This window comes from Thunnus maccoyii, chromosome 11 (assembly GCF_910596095.1).
Source record: "Thunnus maccoyii chromosome 11, fThuMac1.1, whole genome shotgun sequence".
In the NCBI taxonomy this organism is placed as follows: Eukaryota; Metazoa; Chordata; class Actinopteri; order Scombriformes; family Scombridae; genus Thunnus; species Thunnus maccoyii.
Genome location: NC_056543.1, coordinates 14,149,330 through 14,166,056, shown reverse-complemented (window position 1 = coordinate 14,166,056; position 16,727 = coordinate 14,149,330). Strand labels below are relative to the sequence as shown.

General features: G+C 40.1%; 1 protein-coding gene across 1 annotated transcript; it reads right to left on the bottom strand.

Moving 5' to 3' along the window:
- Positions 1–773: 773 nt before the first annotated feature.
- heg1 (heart development protein with EGF-like domains 1) lies at positions 774–15,108 on the bottom strand. The gene is made up of 15 exons (XM_042427330.1): positions 14,561–15,108; positions 8,232–8,337; positions 6,972–7,937; positions 6,106–6,590; positions 5,886–5,999; positions 5,263–5,385; positions 5,056–5,159; positions 4,912–4,967; positions 4,352–4,512; positions 3,708–3,842; positions 3,340–3,382; positions 3,209–3,246; positions 2,976–3,063; positions 2,334–2,511; positions 774–2,164 (listed from the first exon to the last, which is right to left on the bottom strand). Exons 1-15 carry the CDS (start codon positions 14,835–14,837, stop codon positions 2,021–2,023), a joined length of 3,018 nt encoding a protein of 1,005 aa, XP_042283264.1. The 5' UTR covers positions 14,838–15,108; the 3' UTR covers positions 774–2,020.
- Positions 15,109–16,727: the final 1,619 nt, after the last annotated feature.

Below are 16,727 nucleotides of genomic sequence, written 5' to 3'. Positions count from 1 at the left end.
GGCTGATAGAAGATGAAGCTGGTGACTTTGGTGATTGTCTGATTTTCCTGTAACACCACCAGCAGGTTGACACATTTACTGAAATATCTTAACACCTATTGTATGGATTGCAATGAAATTTGGTTCAGATATCCATGGTGCCCAGAGGATGAACCCTGATGACTTCGGTTATCCCCTGACTTTTCCTCTAGTTGCACCATAAGGTTTAACTTTTGAGGTTTTGAGTGAAATGTTTCGACAATTATTGGGTAAGTTGCCATATTTGTTACAGACATTTGTGTTTCCCTAAGGATAAACTGTAAACATTATGATGATTCAATGAGTTTTCATCTAGCGCTATCATTAGGTCAAAATCTTAATATATCCGATACTTTCTGCTTTACTTCATGTTTACTGCTAATTAGCAAATGTTAACACCTTAACACATTAAAATAAGATGTGTTAGCATTAAGCTCAAAGCACTGCTGTGAGTAAGTGCAGCCTCACAGAGCTTCTAATATAGCTGTAGACTCTTTGCCTTATATTAATAACCTTTATTTTAATTGTAAGTGCTGTTCTTGTCGTACTGTGCCAAAATTTCAAACCTGACAGATCATGTGACTAATATAATATATTAATGTACAGTATTATTTCAGCAATACATTTATTTTGAATATATTTTCATTGGATATTTTTAAATAATATCAACCACAGAATAAAAAACTTCAAGGGACTAAAAAAATATTCAGAAATCATTTTTATCAGAATGGATTTGGAGACAAACTGCTGTGCAATAATTTTATTTAAATAAACACGTCTGACTAAAACGCCAGAATCAATAGATCATACATACACAAAGAGAGAAAACAGTCACATAAAAATAATATTCCAAACAAAATATGATACATATTTACATTCAAACACTCATTGACAGTTATGATACTTCTGGTATACAAATAATTATTCCTCATGCACACAAACACACAAACACAAACACACACACACACACAAAAACATGTAAGCCACAGGTTTGTCTTAGGTCTGTCAGTGTGTCTGAATTAGATGTCCACTATGCTACATGTCAAGGACTTGGACATACAGGGAATAAATAAAGGCATCAGATAACAAAGTTATTCCTCAGTTTCTATTGGCATTAAACTGAACTTTGTGCATCCTTCAGTGGTTTATTATTGTCATGTCCCATTAATACTTTATGCTCAGACTATTATCTAAAAAGATTTTAAAATCACAGCAGTGGCATGCACATATTCATTTCAGCATTTAAAGGACCGTATCAATGTTTCACATGTTCTAGTCTATTTACTACATATCTCATATACTTTACATTACTGCTGTATTTCATTTATTTTAAATGAGCCCTGTGTCCTGGCAGCCCTTAATTCCCATTCTTTCACTGTGAACATCAAATCTGCTTTTTTTTTTTAAAAAAACAAAGCGCTGTAATGCAGTGCAGATTTGCTTGAAAAATCTGCACTGCATTACCAGGCAGCGACAACATAACTCAGGTCAGAGAAGGCAGACTTGCTGTTTACTGTAATGGATGAGCTACCTTAAACATGTTTCAAGTATCTGCAATTTGTTTTGTATCATACAGCGAAGTAAATGGGAATCAGTGGCTGCCTGCAAGGCAGGAAAAACACATTAAACAATCAACATGCTTTGGAAAACTGTGGCAGCAATGTTTAAATATATGAGTTGAAGTAAATGAGCTAAAACATGCAAAAACACTGAAATGGTCACGTAAGAACACTCAGAAAACATTTTACTTGCAAAAATGTGCACTTCCATAATATGCAGACACACACACACACACACACACACACACACACACACACACATTTCCATAATTTATGTGTAACCCTGAATGCAGATGGTCAAATGGGTTCTCAAAAATGTGCAATTCAAACATTAGCATTGTCACAGTGACAGAAAACCATCATAACACATCACAATTGTCAGTGTAAGAGATGGCAGTTTTCTGAGGGCTTGTGTGTGTGTGTGTATGTTCAGGGTTGGGCGGTTAGAAGTAGTCTCTTCTTCGTGAATCGTCACTGATGAAGGATGGGTTCCACTGGGCGGGGTAGATGCATGAGTGGCGAGAGCCCGGCAGACCTGTGAATGGGTACAGGCCATTTCTGTCCAGGTCAGAGTTACGCAATGCAGGCTGCAAGAAAGGGCACAGAATGAGAGAAAATATATTATAAGATGTCTTTATTTAACAGTTTTCTCTTGTCTGATATAGTGATTTATCAATTGTATTCTCATACACACACACACTAAGCAGTGAGAGTAAAAATCAGAGTTGTATTATGCTGTATTGTATGTCTCCTTACAGAGTAGTAAATGTCAGTCATCTGCAGCAGGTTCTTGGTGCTGCCGTTCTCTTGCATTTCAATGGTCTCCCGGCCCCACTCCATGGATATGCGGTTATTCTTGGGGAAGTCTGCATACGGAGACATTTGCAGGTCTCCACTTTTGAAGATGATCTTGTTGATGTCATTCTTGTCTCTCCTAAGGGATAAAGTAAAAAAAGTTAACCAAAATTATTACTTTACCAAACTATCCCACTTATTTTTAATTATACCATAAAATCAACACAGTTTATGGTCATAAAGGTTAATTGGGATTACTTTGTAATCAACGTTACTTCTAAGAGACACTGATGTTAAAATTTGCCATTTCCATTTAATTAAATGCTTTCAGGACAATTCCCAACAGGGAATATCTCAGTATAAAAAAACTATCTAGACTGCAAGATACCCACTGGGGTTATAGTAAATGTATGTTTTTTGGAATTTGGGTGAACTGAGTCTTTAAGTTACTCTTTAAATGTTTGTATATTTATATATTTTATATTATATACTTGAAATAAGGTAGAACAACTCATATTACTATACAAGGTGTAAGAAAATTTAGGGTTGTAAAAGTTTGCAAAATGAGGATGTTGTCTATGCCAATAATAACAGCAGTCTTACTTGCAGCAAGTGACAATGAGAGCAATGATGAGGATGAGGAGCAGGACGCCCCCTGCTGGTGACACCACAACTGCAATCAGCTTGTAAACTGAAATGTCAAAAAGCAGAATATTAAATATTTAACTTTGGCATACACATGTAAGGATCACAATAGGAAACTGCTGAAATTAGTTCATGAAATGTATCTTCTATTGAAACTGAATGTTATAGTTTTGAATTTCAGTGATACTTACAATTTCCACAGTTGAATCCCCCAAATCCAAACATGCACCTGAAAAGTGGAGACAGAATTTGCAGTGTAAATGTGACCTTTCAGAGTAACTGGAACAACAAACACATAAAAAAGAAATAAAGCTGAACTTACGGGACACAGGTGCCATTTTCAAGCTTGTAGCCATCCCCACATTCTGAAAGAAGACAATTTGATCAGAAACTGTCCAATGTTTGCTAATATCCGGTGGATTTGATTTTGATACATTTTTAGATTCAACTTTTCCCCCAGAACTGCATTTTTTTGAGGAAAGAAAGGGTTACTTGGTTGTAATCACACCTACACATGGCCAAAACCATGATGGGAACATTTAATCAGGTGCAATATGTAGTTTATTATTTGGTTTGTTGGTATTTTATGGTTTAATTATTCACTGACAAATCACAACACACACACACACACACACACACACACACACACACACACACACACACACACACACACACACACACACAGCTTACCTAAGCAGGACTGGTCGTCGGGGTTGTGTTTGTAATATCCTTGTAGACACTGGCACTGGGCTGTGCCGCTGCTGTCTGTGCAGGTGGAACGCTCTGGATTGCACTGAATCTTCTGGGCTGAACACAGACTCTCCACTGGAACGCAGAGTGGACAGAATTAGTCATGACTAAGACAACTCAGGAATCTGACTATAACTAACACGCTAAAATAAGATGTCAGAAAAGAAAACTACATTCCTTGTTTCCCTCAATCACTATCAGGTTTCATGTCAAGAGGAAACCAGAATTCATTAACATACACTTCAGGTTCACAACAACCATCCTACATACAATTACTGCTGTATATGTGAGCTTATATTAATCTCATTGTATATTATATAATAACATATATTAGTATTTAACAGTGTTGCAACATTGTCCTTTCATTTTGTTGTAGGTTTCCCTGTACTGTAATGTTGTGAAACATATCAGATGGATGATGTCATGTCAAGTGTGTGAGCGATATGGTTTCTTTAGTGAAGGAGCTATTTATGGCTAAACTGTGCCCTCTAGTGGCTGCAAACATACTCACAATTAATTTTGATTGTCTGCCCTCAGTTGGATGAGGGTTAAAAGGATCAGAGATGACTAGCTATAACATTTACCACGATAAGTGATCTGGTGGTGCAGGACCATCCGGCAGTGGGCTACCGAGGAGTTGCAGTTGCTGAGAGACATCTGGATGCTGTTGTTGACCTCCTTGATCGTCACATTAGTGGAGATGGAAAACATGTTGACAGCCAATATATGAACTCCATTCTCTTCTCTGTGGGGAGGAGAGGTCTTTAAGAGGTCTGTGCTGACAAAATGTCCATGTTGCATCATTTTGCATCTACAAATACCTCTACTTTTTAAATCTTAGTTTCAGTATTCTTACAATGAGTCATGGAAAATAGCAAAACAAACACATCATCCCACTAGTATGAGGGAAATTATTGAAACAAGTTGAATTGCATTTGGAGCTGAGATAATCTCACATGGTAGGCTAGTTATTGTCACTTAATCATTGAAAGATGTGCTTGATTTCAAAGTGAGAGATTTATTTACTTTTATTGGCCTTTTAATAATGGTCAATAGTATGTAAAGAGGTAACCACTTGTTCCTTTTGTGGTTTTGAAAATATAACAAAAACCTACATAAGATGTACAAAAACTGAGGAACTTACTTCTTACTAAGAGTTGAGCGTCTGTAACCTCGGAGGACTGACAATGAGGCATTGAGCTGAGGAGAAGAAAGGAAGAGAGCGTGTATCAGATATAATACACATAAACGTTGAGGAGAATATGCAGCGATGTGAACTGCTTCTCACCAGCTGAATGATCTCTCTCTGGACCTCATGCATGGTGGAGCTCTTGAAGGTAATAGGGTCATGTGGCAGTCTGTTTACACTGAAAGTTCCCAGAAATGTCTTTGCTATGGAGGGAGAAATTTACTGTCAGTGAATCGAAATAAGATATAAATTAAAGATATAAAGATTTGCTGTAGTGATGCATTCCAGCAGAGTTAAGAGTCATACCTCTGGTGCAGGTGCGTCCGTCCTCCAGGTCAAGACCCAGCGGACATTCACAGGTGAAGGAACCTCTTGTGTTCACACATCTGGAATCAGCGGGGCAAGGGTTCTCCTCACACTCATCCACGTCTGCACACACAATTGCATGCAGCTTTTTACTATATTATACTTAAAAGGGCCTTCACTGAATCCATAAACCTTTATATAAAATCTTTATTTCCGATCTTAACCCTAACTTTCTAAACCTGCACAAAACTTTGACCACACCACACCAGACTTTTTTTTGATAATTTTACAATCATCATGACTGACTGACTCATGGTAGGGCTTTTCATATGTAAAGCTTGTGAGATTATTCCAATACACACTATGTTTTAAGTGACAGGTCCTCAGCTGTGGCAACTGTTAGTCACTGTGGAGTGTAAAACTGAGTGTTGCTGGGTTTTTGCACCACATCCTCCAGAAATGTCACCCACATTTTATGAATGAATCACAAGCAAAAGCAAAACTAAACAAAATGTTGCTCTTACAGTGAAACAAGAGAGAAGTCTTCTCATATCTCAGTTGTGACCAAGAATGATAAAACTCAATGTTATCAAACTGTCAGGAAGAAGAGAACAGAGGCTTACCATCGTTGCAGGTCGGTCCTGTCCATGCCGGTTGACAGTGGCAGGTGGATTGATGCCCTTTAGAGCTCACACACATCCCCCCATTCATACAAGGGTTGGACACACAGGGGTCTCCTGGAGTTCAGAGAGAAGAACAGACATTTTACCATATATTATAGAAAAAAATGAACCAGAAAGTTCTGTAAAAACTTAAAGTGAAAGAAGAGTGTGAACTACTGACTTGGTGGTGGTGATGTCTTGGTGGGTCGGACATCAGCGAATGATGTTGTCACCACCATCGCTGTGGTTCCTCTGTCTGCCTGTTTCCTGGTAGTTTGCAGAGCCTCTGTGCTCCTAGTCGGGGTGCTATGGGTGTAGGTAGTGGTGATGTGCTGGCTATGGGCCGTGGTGACTCCCAGAGTGCCTGTGCTTGTGTCCAGCTGCAGGGTGGTGATGTTTGTTGGGTTAGCCACCCCAGTGGACGGCCCCTGGGTTTGGCTGGGGGACAAGCGGTGAGTGGAGTGCACTGCAGAGGTCTGCTGGCCCAGGGTGGAGGCGGTGGTGGAGGGTGTGGTGTAACGGACGGTGGCTTGGGTAGGTGACCCTGGAGTGGAGATGCTAGAGGTGCTGCTGATCCTGGAGGATGAGGTGGCAGGCAGAAGAGGGGTGGTGGTGGTGGTGGTAGAGGGAGTGGCTTTAAAAGTTTCTTCCTCTGTTATCTGTGATCTGTTTAGAGTAAATAAATGAATGTATTTTTGAATCAATCATACAGACTCCTGACAAGAACTGAATAAAAGCATGTAAATACCATTTTCATCTTTACATCTTTGCCTAGTGCACCTCAGGATTGACATTACAATTTTGTTGATGATGAAAGATAAAATGTTAGCATGGCTGCTGATCTGTGCTTGCCAATATCCTGCAACTTGTTGCAATTCTTTAAAGCTATGTAGATGTTTCTAAATAATAATAATAATGATAATATTACATCCTATTCTCTGCTGTTGTGCTAGTTAAACAACCAAATATCTTTCCTTGGACAATTCAATTTACAATTATTTATATAGTTATGATTGAGGACAGATTTTAATAAACAATAAAATATACCTTTCTGTAACAGTGACAACTGTGGTGGTGAGGAGTATGTCAGTGGCCAGCACTGGTGTTTCCGTCAGAGAGTTGTCCAGGTTAGTTGTAGTACTGCTGACTGTAGGGGGCGCTGTGGTCAGTGCAAAGCTCACACTTTTCTCCCTGGTCTGGGATGAAATCCCCTCTGTTCCCTCTTGGTTCTGAGTGCTAGAGCTGAAAGCTCCAGTGGAAGACTCTGTGGAGGATCCAACACTAGAGCCTGACCCCTGATCTGTCCCTGACATTTTGGTAGGAACACCTGCAGGTGAGATGACAGGAGTTGTGGATGAAACGGACACTTCAGATTGGTCAGTGCTGGGCTCTGTCACTCTGAGAGGTGGTGTTGAGTCTGAAGTCCCCTCTGATGTTGAGGTGTGTTCATGCTGGGTGGCATTAGGTGGTCCAGTTAAAGTTTGGGTTCCTCTGGATACCCCTGGGCTCCCAGTTTCTGAAATTATCCCCCCAAAGGACTGAGTGATGTGCTGGTCTGTTGTGTCCCTGCTGTCAGTCCTGGTGGATGGGGCACTGTGGGTGTAGCCCTCAGTCTCTGTGCCCCCTGTGGCTGGAACACCCCAGGTAGAGGGGGACCGATGGGAGTTGGAGTCTTCTGTAAATGCAGAGGAGGTGCTGTTGTTAGAGGAGGAGGTTACAGACAGCAGGGTCCTCTCTCCGGCTCGGCTGATGGTGGTGGAAGTGTAGGTGCTGTCGGTGAGGACGGCTGTCTGTGACGCCGAGGATACGGCATCTCCCATACGGAGAGTGCTGTCCGGGCTGTCCTGGGGCATGCTGGAGTCCTCTGTCGCCATCGAGGACATTGTCTTCTGGGACACAACAGGAGAGACATCTGGCAGTTTGTCCGTGTGAAGGGGGTCCCTCCAGTCACTGCTGCTACTGCTGCTGTTGCTGGTGCTGCTGCTGCTACTACTGCTGCTGCTGCTGATGCTGCTGCTGCTGCTGCTGCTGCTGCTGCTGCTGGTGCTGCTGCTGCTGCTGCTGATGCTGCTGATGCTGCTGCTGCTACTGCTGCTGATGCTGCTGCTGCTGCTGCTGCTGCTGCTGCTGGTGCTGCTGCTGCTGCTGCTGCTGCTACTGCTGCTGCTGCTGCTGCTGCTGCTGCTGATGATGCTGCTGATGCTGCTGCTGCTACTGCTGCTGATGCTGCTGCTACTGATGCTGCTGCTACTGCTGCTGCTGCTGATGCTGCTGCTACTGCTGCTGCTGCTGATGCTGCTGCTGGACTCAGTGGTGGCTGCAACAAGGGTGGAGGTGAGTGGCTCCGTTGACAGACGTACAGTCTCTAGTGACCTGCTGCTTGTTTCTGTGAAGGTTTGTGTCTGCTCAGTGTCTGTGGAGAAACAAAACAATACAAAGTATGTTTAAATACTCACTTCAGATAAATATACAAGCATGTTGAACACATCAACTTGAGCTCTGAGAACCTATGATAGACATTTTTTTACTATTTTCTAACACTTTATAGACAAAACAATCACACCATCAATCAAAAAAAGTCAGATTAATCCACACATGATCCTTGGTTACTTGCTGTCAGGTTTGTCACAGGTATGATCCAAACTCTTTTAACTTGTAATGAATTTTAGAATCTGGGAGTCCTGTAGTGATCGATACACAATCAATTAAAAAGTCAGGGTCAGCATGGTGGATGCCATCACAGGGAGTCCAAACCCTCTCTTTATTTGTTTTTCTCTCACTTTGTCAACATTTTTTTATTATAATCTCCCTTGACGTTGTAGTTCTCTTCCAGCTGTGGCCACCAGAGGGAGCTCACCAAGCTGCATCTGGCCTTTCCAGGCGACAGGAAGAGGAGGAAGATGCTGTCAGAAGTACTGTTGCTTGCTGCAGAGGCAATGATTTTGGGTGGAGAACAATTGGCAGCTGAGCTCGTCTACTCTAACAAAGGCTTGAGGTCCTAAATATGGTGGTGACTGTCTCCGTTGGGAATCTGCCATTTCCTTCCTAAAGCTGAGTGAGCACAAAGCACAAGCGGAAAACTGTCACCATGGATCTGGGCGTGTATTCATGTTAAGTATCTGTTTGGTTTTTTTAGCCTGGCTCAAAATTATTGTTTAGTCATATGAATAAATGAAACCAGAAGTGAAGTGTTAAGAAAAAAATGTGCTGATAGGATAGGGATAGTTTTTTTTTTTACAAATTATTTTCTGTGCATTTTGTCTTTATTTGACAGTTGAGAGTAGACATCATGGGGAGAGAGCAGCATGGATGCTTGAATCAACCCAGAGATATTACAGTTACATGGTACCGGTGAATCTTTTTAAAAGCAGCTCATTACTTTAAAGCTGCAATGTGTACATTAATTTTTTTGTTCACTTGGGACCAGAGGATCAAGCTGAAAACACAACATTGACATATTAACACTTATTTGTTATGGCTAACATTTTAGCAAAGAGCTCATCCTCCACATCCAGGAGATATGGATCAACATTAGCATTCATTTTTGATGTTCTGGATGTTGGTACAAGATTCGCTCTTTTTAACTCTGTTTTGGTCTCCACTGACTAAAAATATTTGTCTCTTCAGCTGTTGAACGCTGCACTATGTTCTCCAGCTAGTTGCTAACTGTGTCTCTATGCTACTTGGTGCTGTGCAAGTAAGTGTGCAGTGAGTTTAACAGAGCTTTTATAACGAAAATGTGAACGGAAACAGTAAAACTGCAGGTTGTTAAACCAAAACAATGAGCTGCTAAAATTGTATGAAATGATAAAGGAAACTGCAGTTGGGCGCTAAATATCTGTGGGTTCATCACTACAAGCAATCCCTTTCACATAAACATTGGTCATTTCATCCATTATTGACATAAAACTATTGATTAGTGCAGCTTTTAACCTGAATTAATGGTTTTTTTGGCCACTTGGGGGTAGCAGAAACAAGTTGTTCACGCAGCACTGACATATTATCGCCATTTAAGTTGATATGTTGAAATTGTTAGAAAACAGTCGCTTATTTACACATCCAACAGTTACGGAGCAACATTATCATTCATTCAGAGTTGTTTCTGTCCACCTGATGAATGTAAGTCCAATATTCACTCTCTTTTAGCTCTGTTTTTGTTCTCTACCAACTCCTGAGGAAAATATCCTGCTCTTTAGCTGCTAAATGCTCCACTATGTTCACCAATATGTCGTGAAATCTTTCTCTTTGCAGTTCAGTGCTGAGCATGTAGCGTACAGTCGGTTTTTAGAGCTTTTTATTTGAAAACAGCCGCCTGCTGCGGCCAAAAACGACGCAATGAGAGTGCTGAAAGTGAACCAAAACAGTAAAGTTGCAGCCAGACATCTAAACAATGTGCTGAAACTCGCTATAAAGTGCCGTAAAGCCCTGGGGGGACAACAGAGTCACTGATAATTCTCTGTAGAATCATGAGTGACGCCTCTCTCATTTCATACATTGTTATTATTAAAAATATCAATTATAGCTGCTTAAAATTATAGAGCATTTCATGGGCTGACAAGATGTTTTAAATATCAAGTGTACAGTAATTGAGAAATTAACCTCTGACCTAGACGGTTTTCTCTGCCTCTCCCTGATGCTGTGCTGTCTGACAGGCTGTCAGTTATCTGGCCGGTCTCCAGCAGCTCAGGACTGGAACAACAGCTCTCTGAGGATGAGCATTGGTGCTGGCCAGCATCCTGACAGCCAGCACACATAGACCAGCAGCCACCATCCAAAACCGGTGGAGGGGGGGGAGTTCAACTGCAGAACGACCCGTCCACTGGGAGTCTATTGGAAGAACTGGGCTGCTGGACTCTATTTTTCTCTCTCACTTCCTCTGCATGTGTCTCTTTCATTATTTCATTTTCTCTCTCTGGATCCAGCCTGGGCAACAAAACTCAGACTGGAACGTGGTGTTGGCAACAAGTGACGGACACTCCCAGATTCTCTGCTGTTTATCTCTCAGCTCTTTAACACGGGCTCTTTTAGTGTCGTCTTTTCACATCTGTTATACTTGAGAAACTCTGTGGCTTCCATTAGGCAAATGCAATATGTTCAGCATATCAATGAGCATAGATGATGGTATGACAAAGCAGTGTTGTGAATGGATTGGTCGATACTCTTTTGCCAACAGGCCAAACAGGACATTTGCTGCTATGGTCAGAAATCTTGAGCAGTGATTGAGATTCACAGCTCAGTTTGTGTGTTTGTCATTAGATGACTGCATCCTGAAGATCTGGTTTGGGAGAGGAGAGGTGAATCTGGGTGAAATCTGTGTGAAATCTGCGTGTGAGGAAAGTGAATCATTTCCCCTTGGTCATTCTTCAGCCCTCACATTGCTTCAGAGGAATTGTACTGGGCAGCTCCCCGGCTGAATGTGTGTAAACGCATAAATCAAACAGAGTGTTGCTGAAAATGAACCAAATAAAAAAAAAAAAAAAATCTTCATAATGTCCAGCAGCCTTCTAAAAAAGTGAAGGTTATCACAGACATTCCTGTTAAAGTTAAATAAAGCCTGGGCCTTTAAAAGTGGCCAGATCTCAGAGTAACAGTGAATTGAGTGTATATGTCTAACCAACAGTTTTGTGTATAGATCCACAAGTAGCGTTTTCACTACAAAACTACTGTAATCACTGATGTCACATGCTTTCACAAGCAGTTGAAGAAAGTACACGTATGGTAAGTATAGGGTATACAGTGTATCATACAGATAGCATATTTGTACTTGGTGGCGACCAATTAACAACTACAACACAACATTATTAATAGTATAGTGGTAATGGTGGTAATACTATTTTATTAATATATAAGACATATAATAATAAGACAGTATTTAAGAGTATTTTACTGTGTTGCAGTTGTTAATATTTGAGCAGAAAAACTAACTCTCTTACTTTACACAGAGCAGGTGGATTTACGAAAATAATGAATTGTCAGTGTAATAAAGGTCTGGTGCTCTCTGTTGATGAAGTAAAGGTCACAGCCATTATTGGATATTTTAAGTAGGGCTGGGCAATATATCGATATTATATTGATACCATGATATCAGACTAGATATTGTCTTAGATTTTGGATATCGTAATATCATTATATGGCATAGCCTAAGTGTTGTCTTTTCCTGGTTTTAAAGGCTGCATTACAGTAAAGTCATGTAATTTTCTGAACTTAAAAGACTGTTCTAGCTGTTCTATTATTTGCCTTTAACCACTAAGTCATAATATCCACATTACTCATTGTGTAAATATTTTGTGAAAGCACCAATAGTCATCCCTACAATATCGTCTCAATATCAATATTGAGGTATTTGGTCAAAAATATTGTGATATTAGATTTTTGATTCAGCCCTAATTTTAAGATGCGTTATTTGGCATTATGCTTCCCAATGGTTGCATTATGCTTCTCAAATGTGAATATTTTCTGGTTTCTTTAGTCTTCTATACAGTAAACTGAATATCTTTGGTTGTGGACTGTTGGTCAGGACAAAAAAAAGACATTTGATGATGTCACCTTGGGCTTTGGGAAACAGCGATCAAGATTTTTCACCATTTTCTGACATTTTATGGACCAAACAACTGATCGATAAATTGAAAAAAAAATTGACAGATGAATCAATAATAAAACTAATCGTTAGTTGCAGCCCAAATCCTAATATTCAAGTTTCTAATGGTTATTTATGCATATCCTCCGAATTCAAACGTCCCTTTATTCCCGCTGGCACAGATAGAGATACAGCAGACTGTACCTAAAGCGCTATTTTAGGGACAAAGTCACTTAACTACATGACCAGTTGGCTCTCCTAAAACATGAAGTAACAGTTACAACTCTTTTTTCTTCTACTGTCTTTAATTGCTTTGAGACATGCTCTCCTAAAACTGTCATATGGGTAATTTTTGGTATCTATCGCAAATGACAAAGGTGTCCTTCTTACACCATGATGGTTGATATCGGGCCTTTTGCGCAGGGAATCAGGGCTCATATATTACTCTCACAATCCAAGCTTTGGGGCTGTGGCATCCTCACAAAGTGGAAAAGGTATCTTGGGTTCTTCTCCACCTCGTCCTTTTGTATGAGCAATATCTGTTATCTAAAAGCATCATAATCCCTCTCTGATGTGTCCACTTCTCTTCTTGTGCATCATCTTGTTTATTGGTGGCATACATTATAGTCATGAGCGATTCCATAGAGTAGAGTAGTCAGGGCCGCATATACCACCTGTATGAGTTGGTGAGCCACCAACAATGTTTTAGCTTAATTTCAAACAGGAAACTTGCAAAGGTGTTAGAACGTAGTTGCTCGGCGTTTTGCACTCTATGAACCTGAAAGTGAATGGGTATAACTTGTGATAAACTGGTAAACCCCATGAATGGTCAAAGTTAACGTGTTAACTATGCTTGTTGGTCTTCTGTCTATCGCTTTAAAGCTTTCGGGAAAGGTTTGTCAGTCTAAAATGGAGCCGAAACATCTATTCAAAGAATAAAAGTAACAGACTTAACGTGGATTTACCCTCCTCTATACATCAGAGCCACAGATGTGAGTGTATGAGCCTTAAAGACACTTCTTATACTGAAGTAGCGCTTAATTGACTGATTGATAGGGCTGCAACTAATGATTATTTCAATTATCGATTGATTTGCAGTTTATTTCGTTAAATAACTGATTACTCGTTTGGTATACGAAATGTCACAAGGTAGTAGGTAAACAGAGAAAAGCAGCAAATCCTCACATTTGAGAAACTTTTTTGCTCGCAAAATGACTTGAACAATGAATTAATTATCAAAACAGTTACCAATTAATCGTTCGACTAATTGATTAATTGTCTAACCCTTGTATCTCTAGCCAAGTAGTGAATTACTTAACTGACAGAAAATGAATCTAAAACAACTTTGATATCAAACTGATCATTGAATTCCATTTTTATGTATAATACATACATTTTAAGCAAAAAAACCACTGATTCTAGCTTTTAAAATGTAAAAATGTGCTTTTCCTTGCCCTCTATGACAGTAAACTGAAGAGCTTTAGGTCTTAGAATATGACAACATAGGTTTTTGGTAGATTTTTCCTTTTTTTAAAAAAGAAAGGGAATTTTTCAGTATTTTCTTATAATTTATAGACTAAGCAATCATCCAATCAAATGAGAGAACAACTGGTTGATTAATTGATTGTGTAACTAATTGTTAGTAGCAGCCCTACAGTATACTGAAGCAAACAAAAGAAAAAGAGCATGATGCACTTGTCTCATGGCACCATGTCTGGGGATGAATATCATTTGAATTCATTTTGACATGCAGGCTGCACAGAGGCTTAAGAAACTCCATTTCAGTCTAAGCTCATTCATAATTTAAGAAACAGGCAATCCTCACTTTTGATTTATTATTTGGATTTATTTGGTTTTCTGGCTTTTCTGTTGGATTTCTATTGTATCCTCCAGCTAAAGCTCATTTCAGTAAGATGAAAAGGCTTTTCTAGAGCCGTTTCTTTGCAGGGGAACGGCATTTCTCATACGGGGACAATGAGGCTATAAACTCAATAAACTGGACTAACATATTGTCTAGAAAGCACTTGCCATATGCAGGCCTCAGTGACAGTAATCTTACCGAAGTTTCCAGCAGTAGCAGTGTGTGTCTCAGCAGTGTGTGTGAGCAGGAGGTTTCTCTGTGATGGTGATAAACTCTCGCTGCTGGAGTGTGAAGTTGAAGTTTCATTGTACTCCATGTCGCCGGGTTCATTTGTGATGGTTGAATAATAAAATCCAGTCGTTCCCGGTTCCGTGCTGCTGTTATTTGGGGTCCCTGCCCTGAGGGGCCCCGGTAGACCCAGCAGGAGGACCGACAGAGACAAACCGAGGACGTGATTCAAAAACCACGTTTCCATGATTTTCGAGACCCCAAAAGTGGTCGCCGATAGTTGCCGTGAAGTCGAATAAATGCCGGGGAGTCTGCCGGGGACACCATGGGAGGAGCGCTTCAGCTTTTAGAGAAGTTTCATGATAATGACATAAATCCGTGTGGAGGTCCGGAGAGGAGATCCGCGGCTCTGACGGCGGGGAACGGAAGATAACAGAGCCGAGGCAGCAGCCTGTTGTTATCACAGCCCGGGCTCCTCCTCCTCCTGTACACGCGCGCACACACACACACACACACACACACACACACACGCACACACACATACACACACACACACGGTCCCGTTATTCAACCCAGCAGTGTGCACCTCCGGTCCTGCCGTTAAAAAAGTGGAAATATTCCTTGTTTCAGTCATGAGATGCTGGTGCTCCAGAGACTGACTCTGGGTATTTTTTTTAAATGATCAAACAATTCATCGGCAGTTGTAAATGTTAAAGGATATGTTCACAGTCTGTCATAAAACAACAGTCAGGTGCCAAAATGAACAATGACACGTTTTTTTCTTGCTGTAATCATTCCTCCTGTTCATACTGACCATTATAAGATCCCCTCCAGGTGTGCTTATAATATAAGTGATGGAGGACAAATGAGTAAATAATTATTCAGAAGTTTATTTTGAAGCTAATATGAAACTTGAGTCAAATAAAGTGGATATCTTCCACAGTTACAGTCATTTTACCAAGAAAAAAAAAATCCCTCTTTGTGTCTCAACAGACTATTTTCCTGTTCAGCTGCAGTGGACAGATCATAATGAAAAGAGAGACAGTAACTTTGAAAGGTACTGAATTGATTTGACTAATTTAGAAGGCTGAAGCTTCATATTAGCTTTAAATAAACTTGTAATTAAATTTTTGCTCAAAATGAGCACTGTGGATTTGTCCCTCATCATTTACAGTGTAACCACATTATGAAGGGATCTCTTAAAGGCCAGTATGAACAGGAGGAATGATTACAGCAAGAAAAACATGTGTCAATGTTCAGTTGGGCACCTGACTGTTGTTTTAAGACAGACTTGAAAAATTGTGAACCTGTCCTTTAATAAACTGTTAATAAATAAAATCTGTCCAGATGCCCCGAGGGGTCTTCTTGTTGAAGTGCTGGAGGAGGTTTTTTCCACAACCTGGCAACCCAAGTTATTCAATGCCTTAAACTGATCTTTAAATCATTTTAGTATAGCTTTAGTATTTATAAAGCCATTAGTTATATAAGAGTGTCTTTTTAGAAAGTGGCACCCATACTTCTGACCTAATTATATATTATATATATGAATATGTTTTATTGTTCCTGACTTTATTTATTAGTTTTCCTTGTGAGAGTGGGGAAAGAATAAGGACAATAATGTTAAGTAACAGCTACAAGGAGCTTTTGAATGCTGCTTGACAGAAAGAGGTCTAGAAATCCGATTATTTTGCAAATGTAATGGAGTCATGCCAACAAATAGTGATTTACCACCCAAAAAGTATATCATATTGTTTCATTTGAATAAACTTTTGAGGCCCGAGGAGGTAAAACTACCCACTATTTCACAAGAAAGAAGCAAAGTGAACAAAAGTTTGTCTTGTAGAATAATATTCTGCTTCTTTCCGATCTTGTGACCTCTCAGATTTATCTTGTGATCCCCTAGAGGGGTCCCACCTCCCAGGTTAGGAACCAGTGACTTTTACAACAATTAATTCATACACAGAAATTATAAATAATTTAAAGATATACACATTCCACCAGCAAAGCATCCCACATATGTTTAAAATTCATCTCTTGGCTGCAGCCGAGCTGATTTACAAGACAGAGTGTTGTGTTTCCTGGCTGGGACCTACATAAAAGCTGCCATGGTGAAATTTAAGGGTGTTGTGACAAAAAC

Coding starts and splice junctions, on each gene's coding strand:
- heg1 (XM_042427330.1), bottom strand. CDS start 14,837: ATGGAAACGTGGTTTTTGAATCACGTCCTCGGTTTGTCTCTGTCGGTC. Junction 6,591..6,971: donor GTTGTCACTGTTACAGAAAG/GTATATTTTATT, acceptor TACTCTAAACAG/ATCACAGATAACAGAGGAAG. Junction 3,843..4,351: donor CCACCAGATCACTTATCGTG/GTAAATGTTATA, acceptor TCTGCGTTCCAG/TGGAGAGTCTGTGTTCAGCC.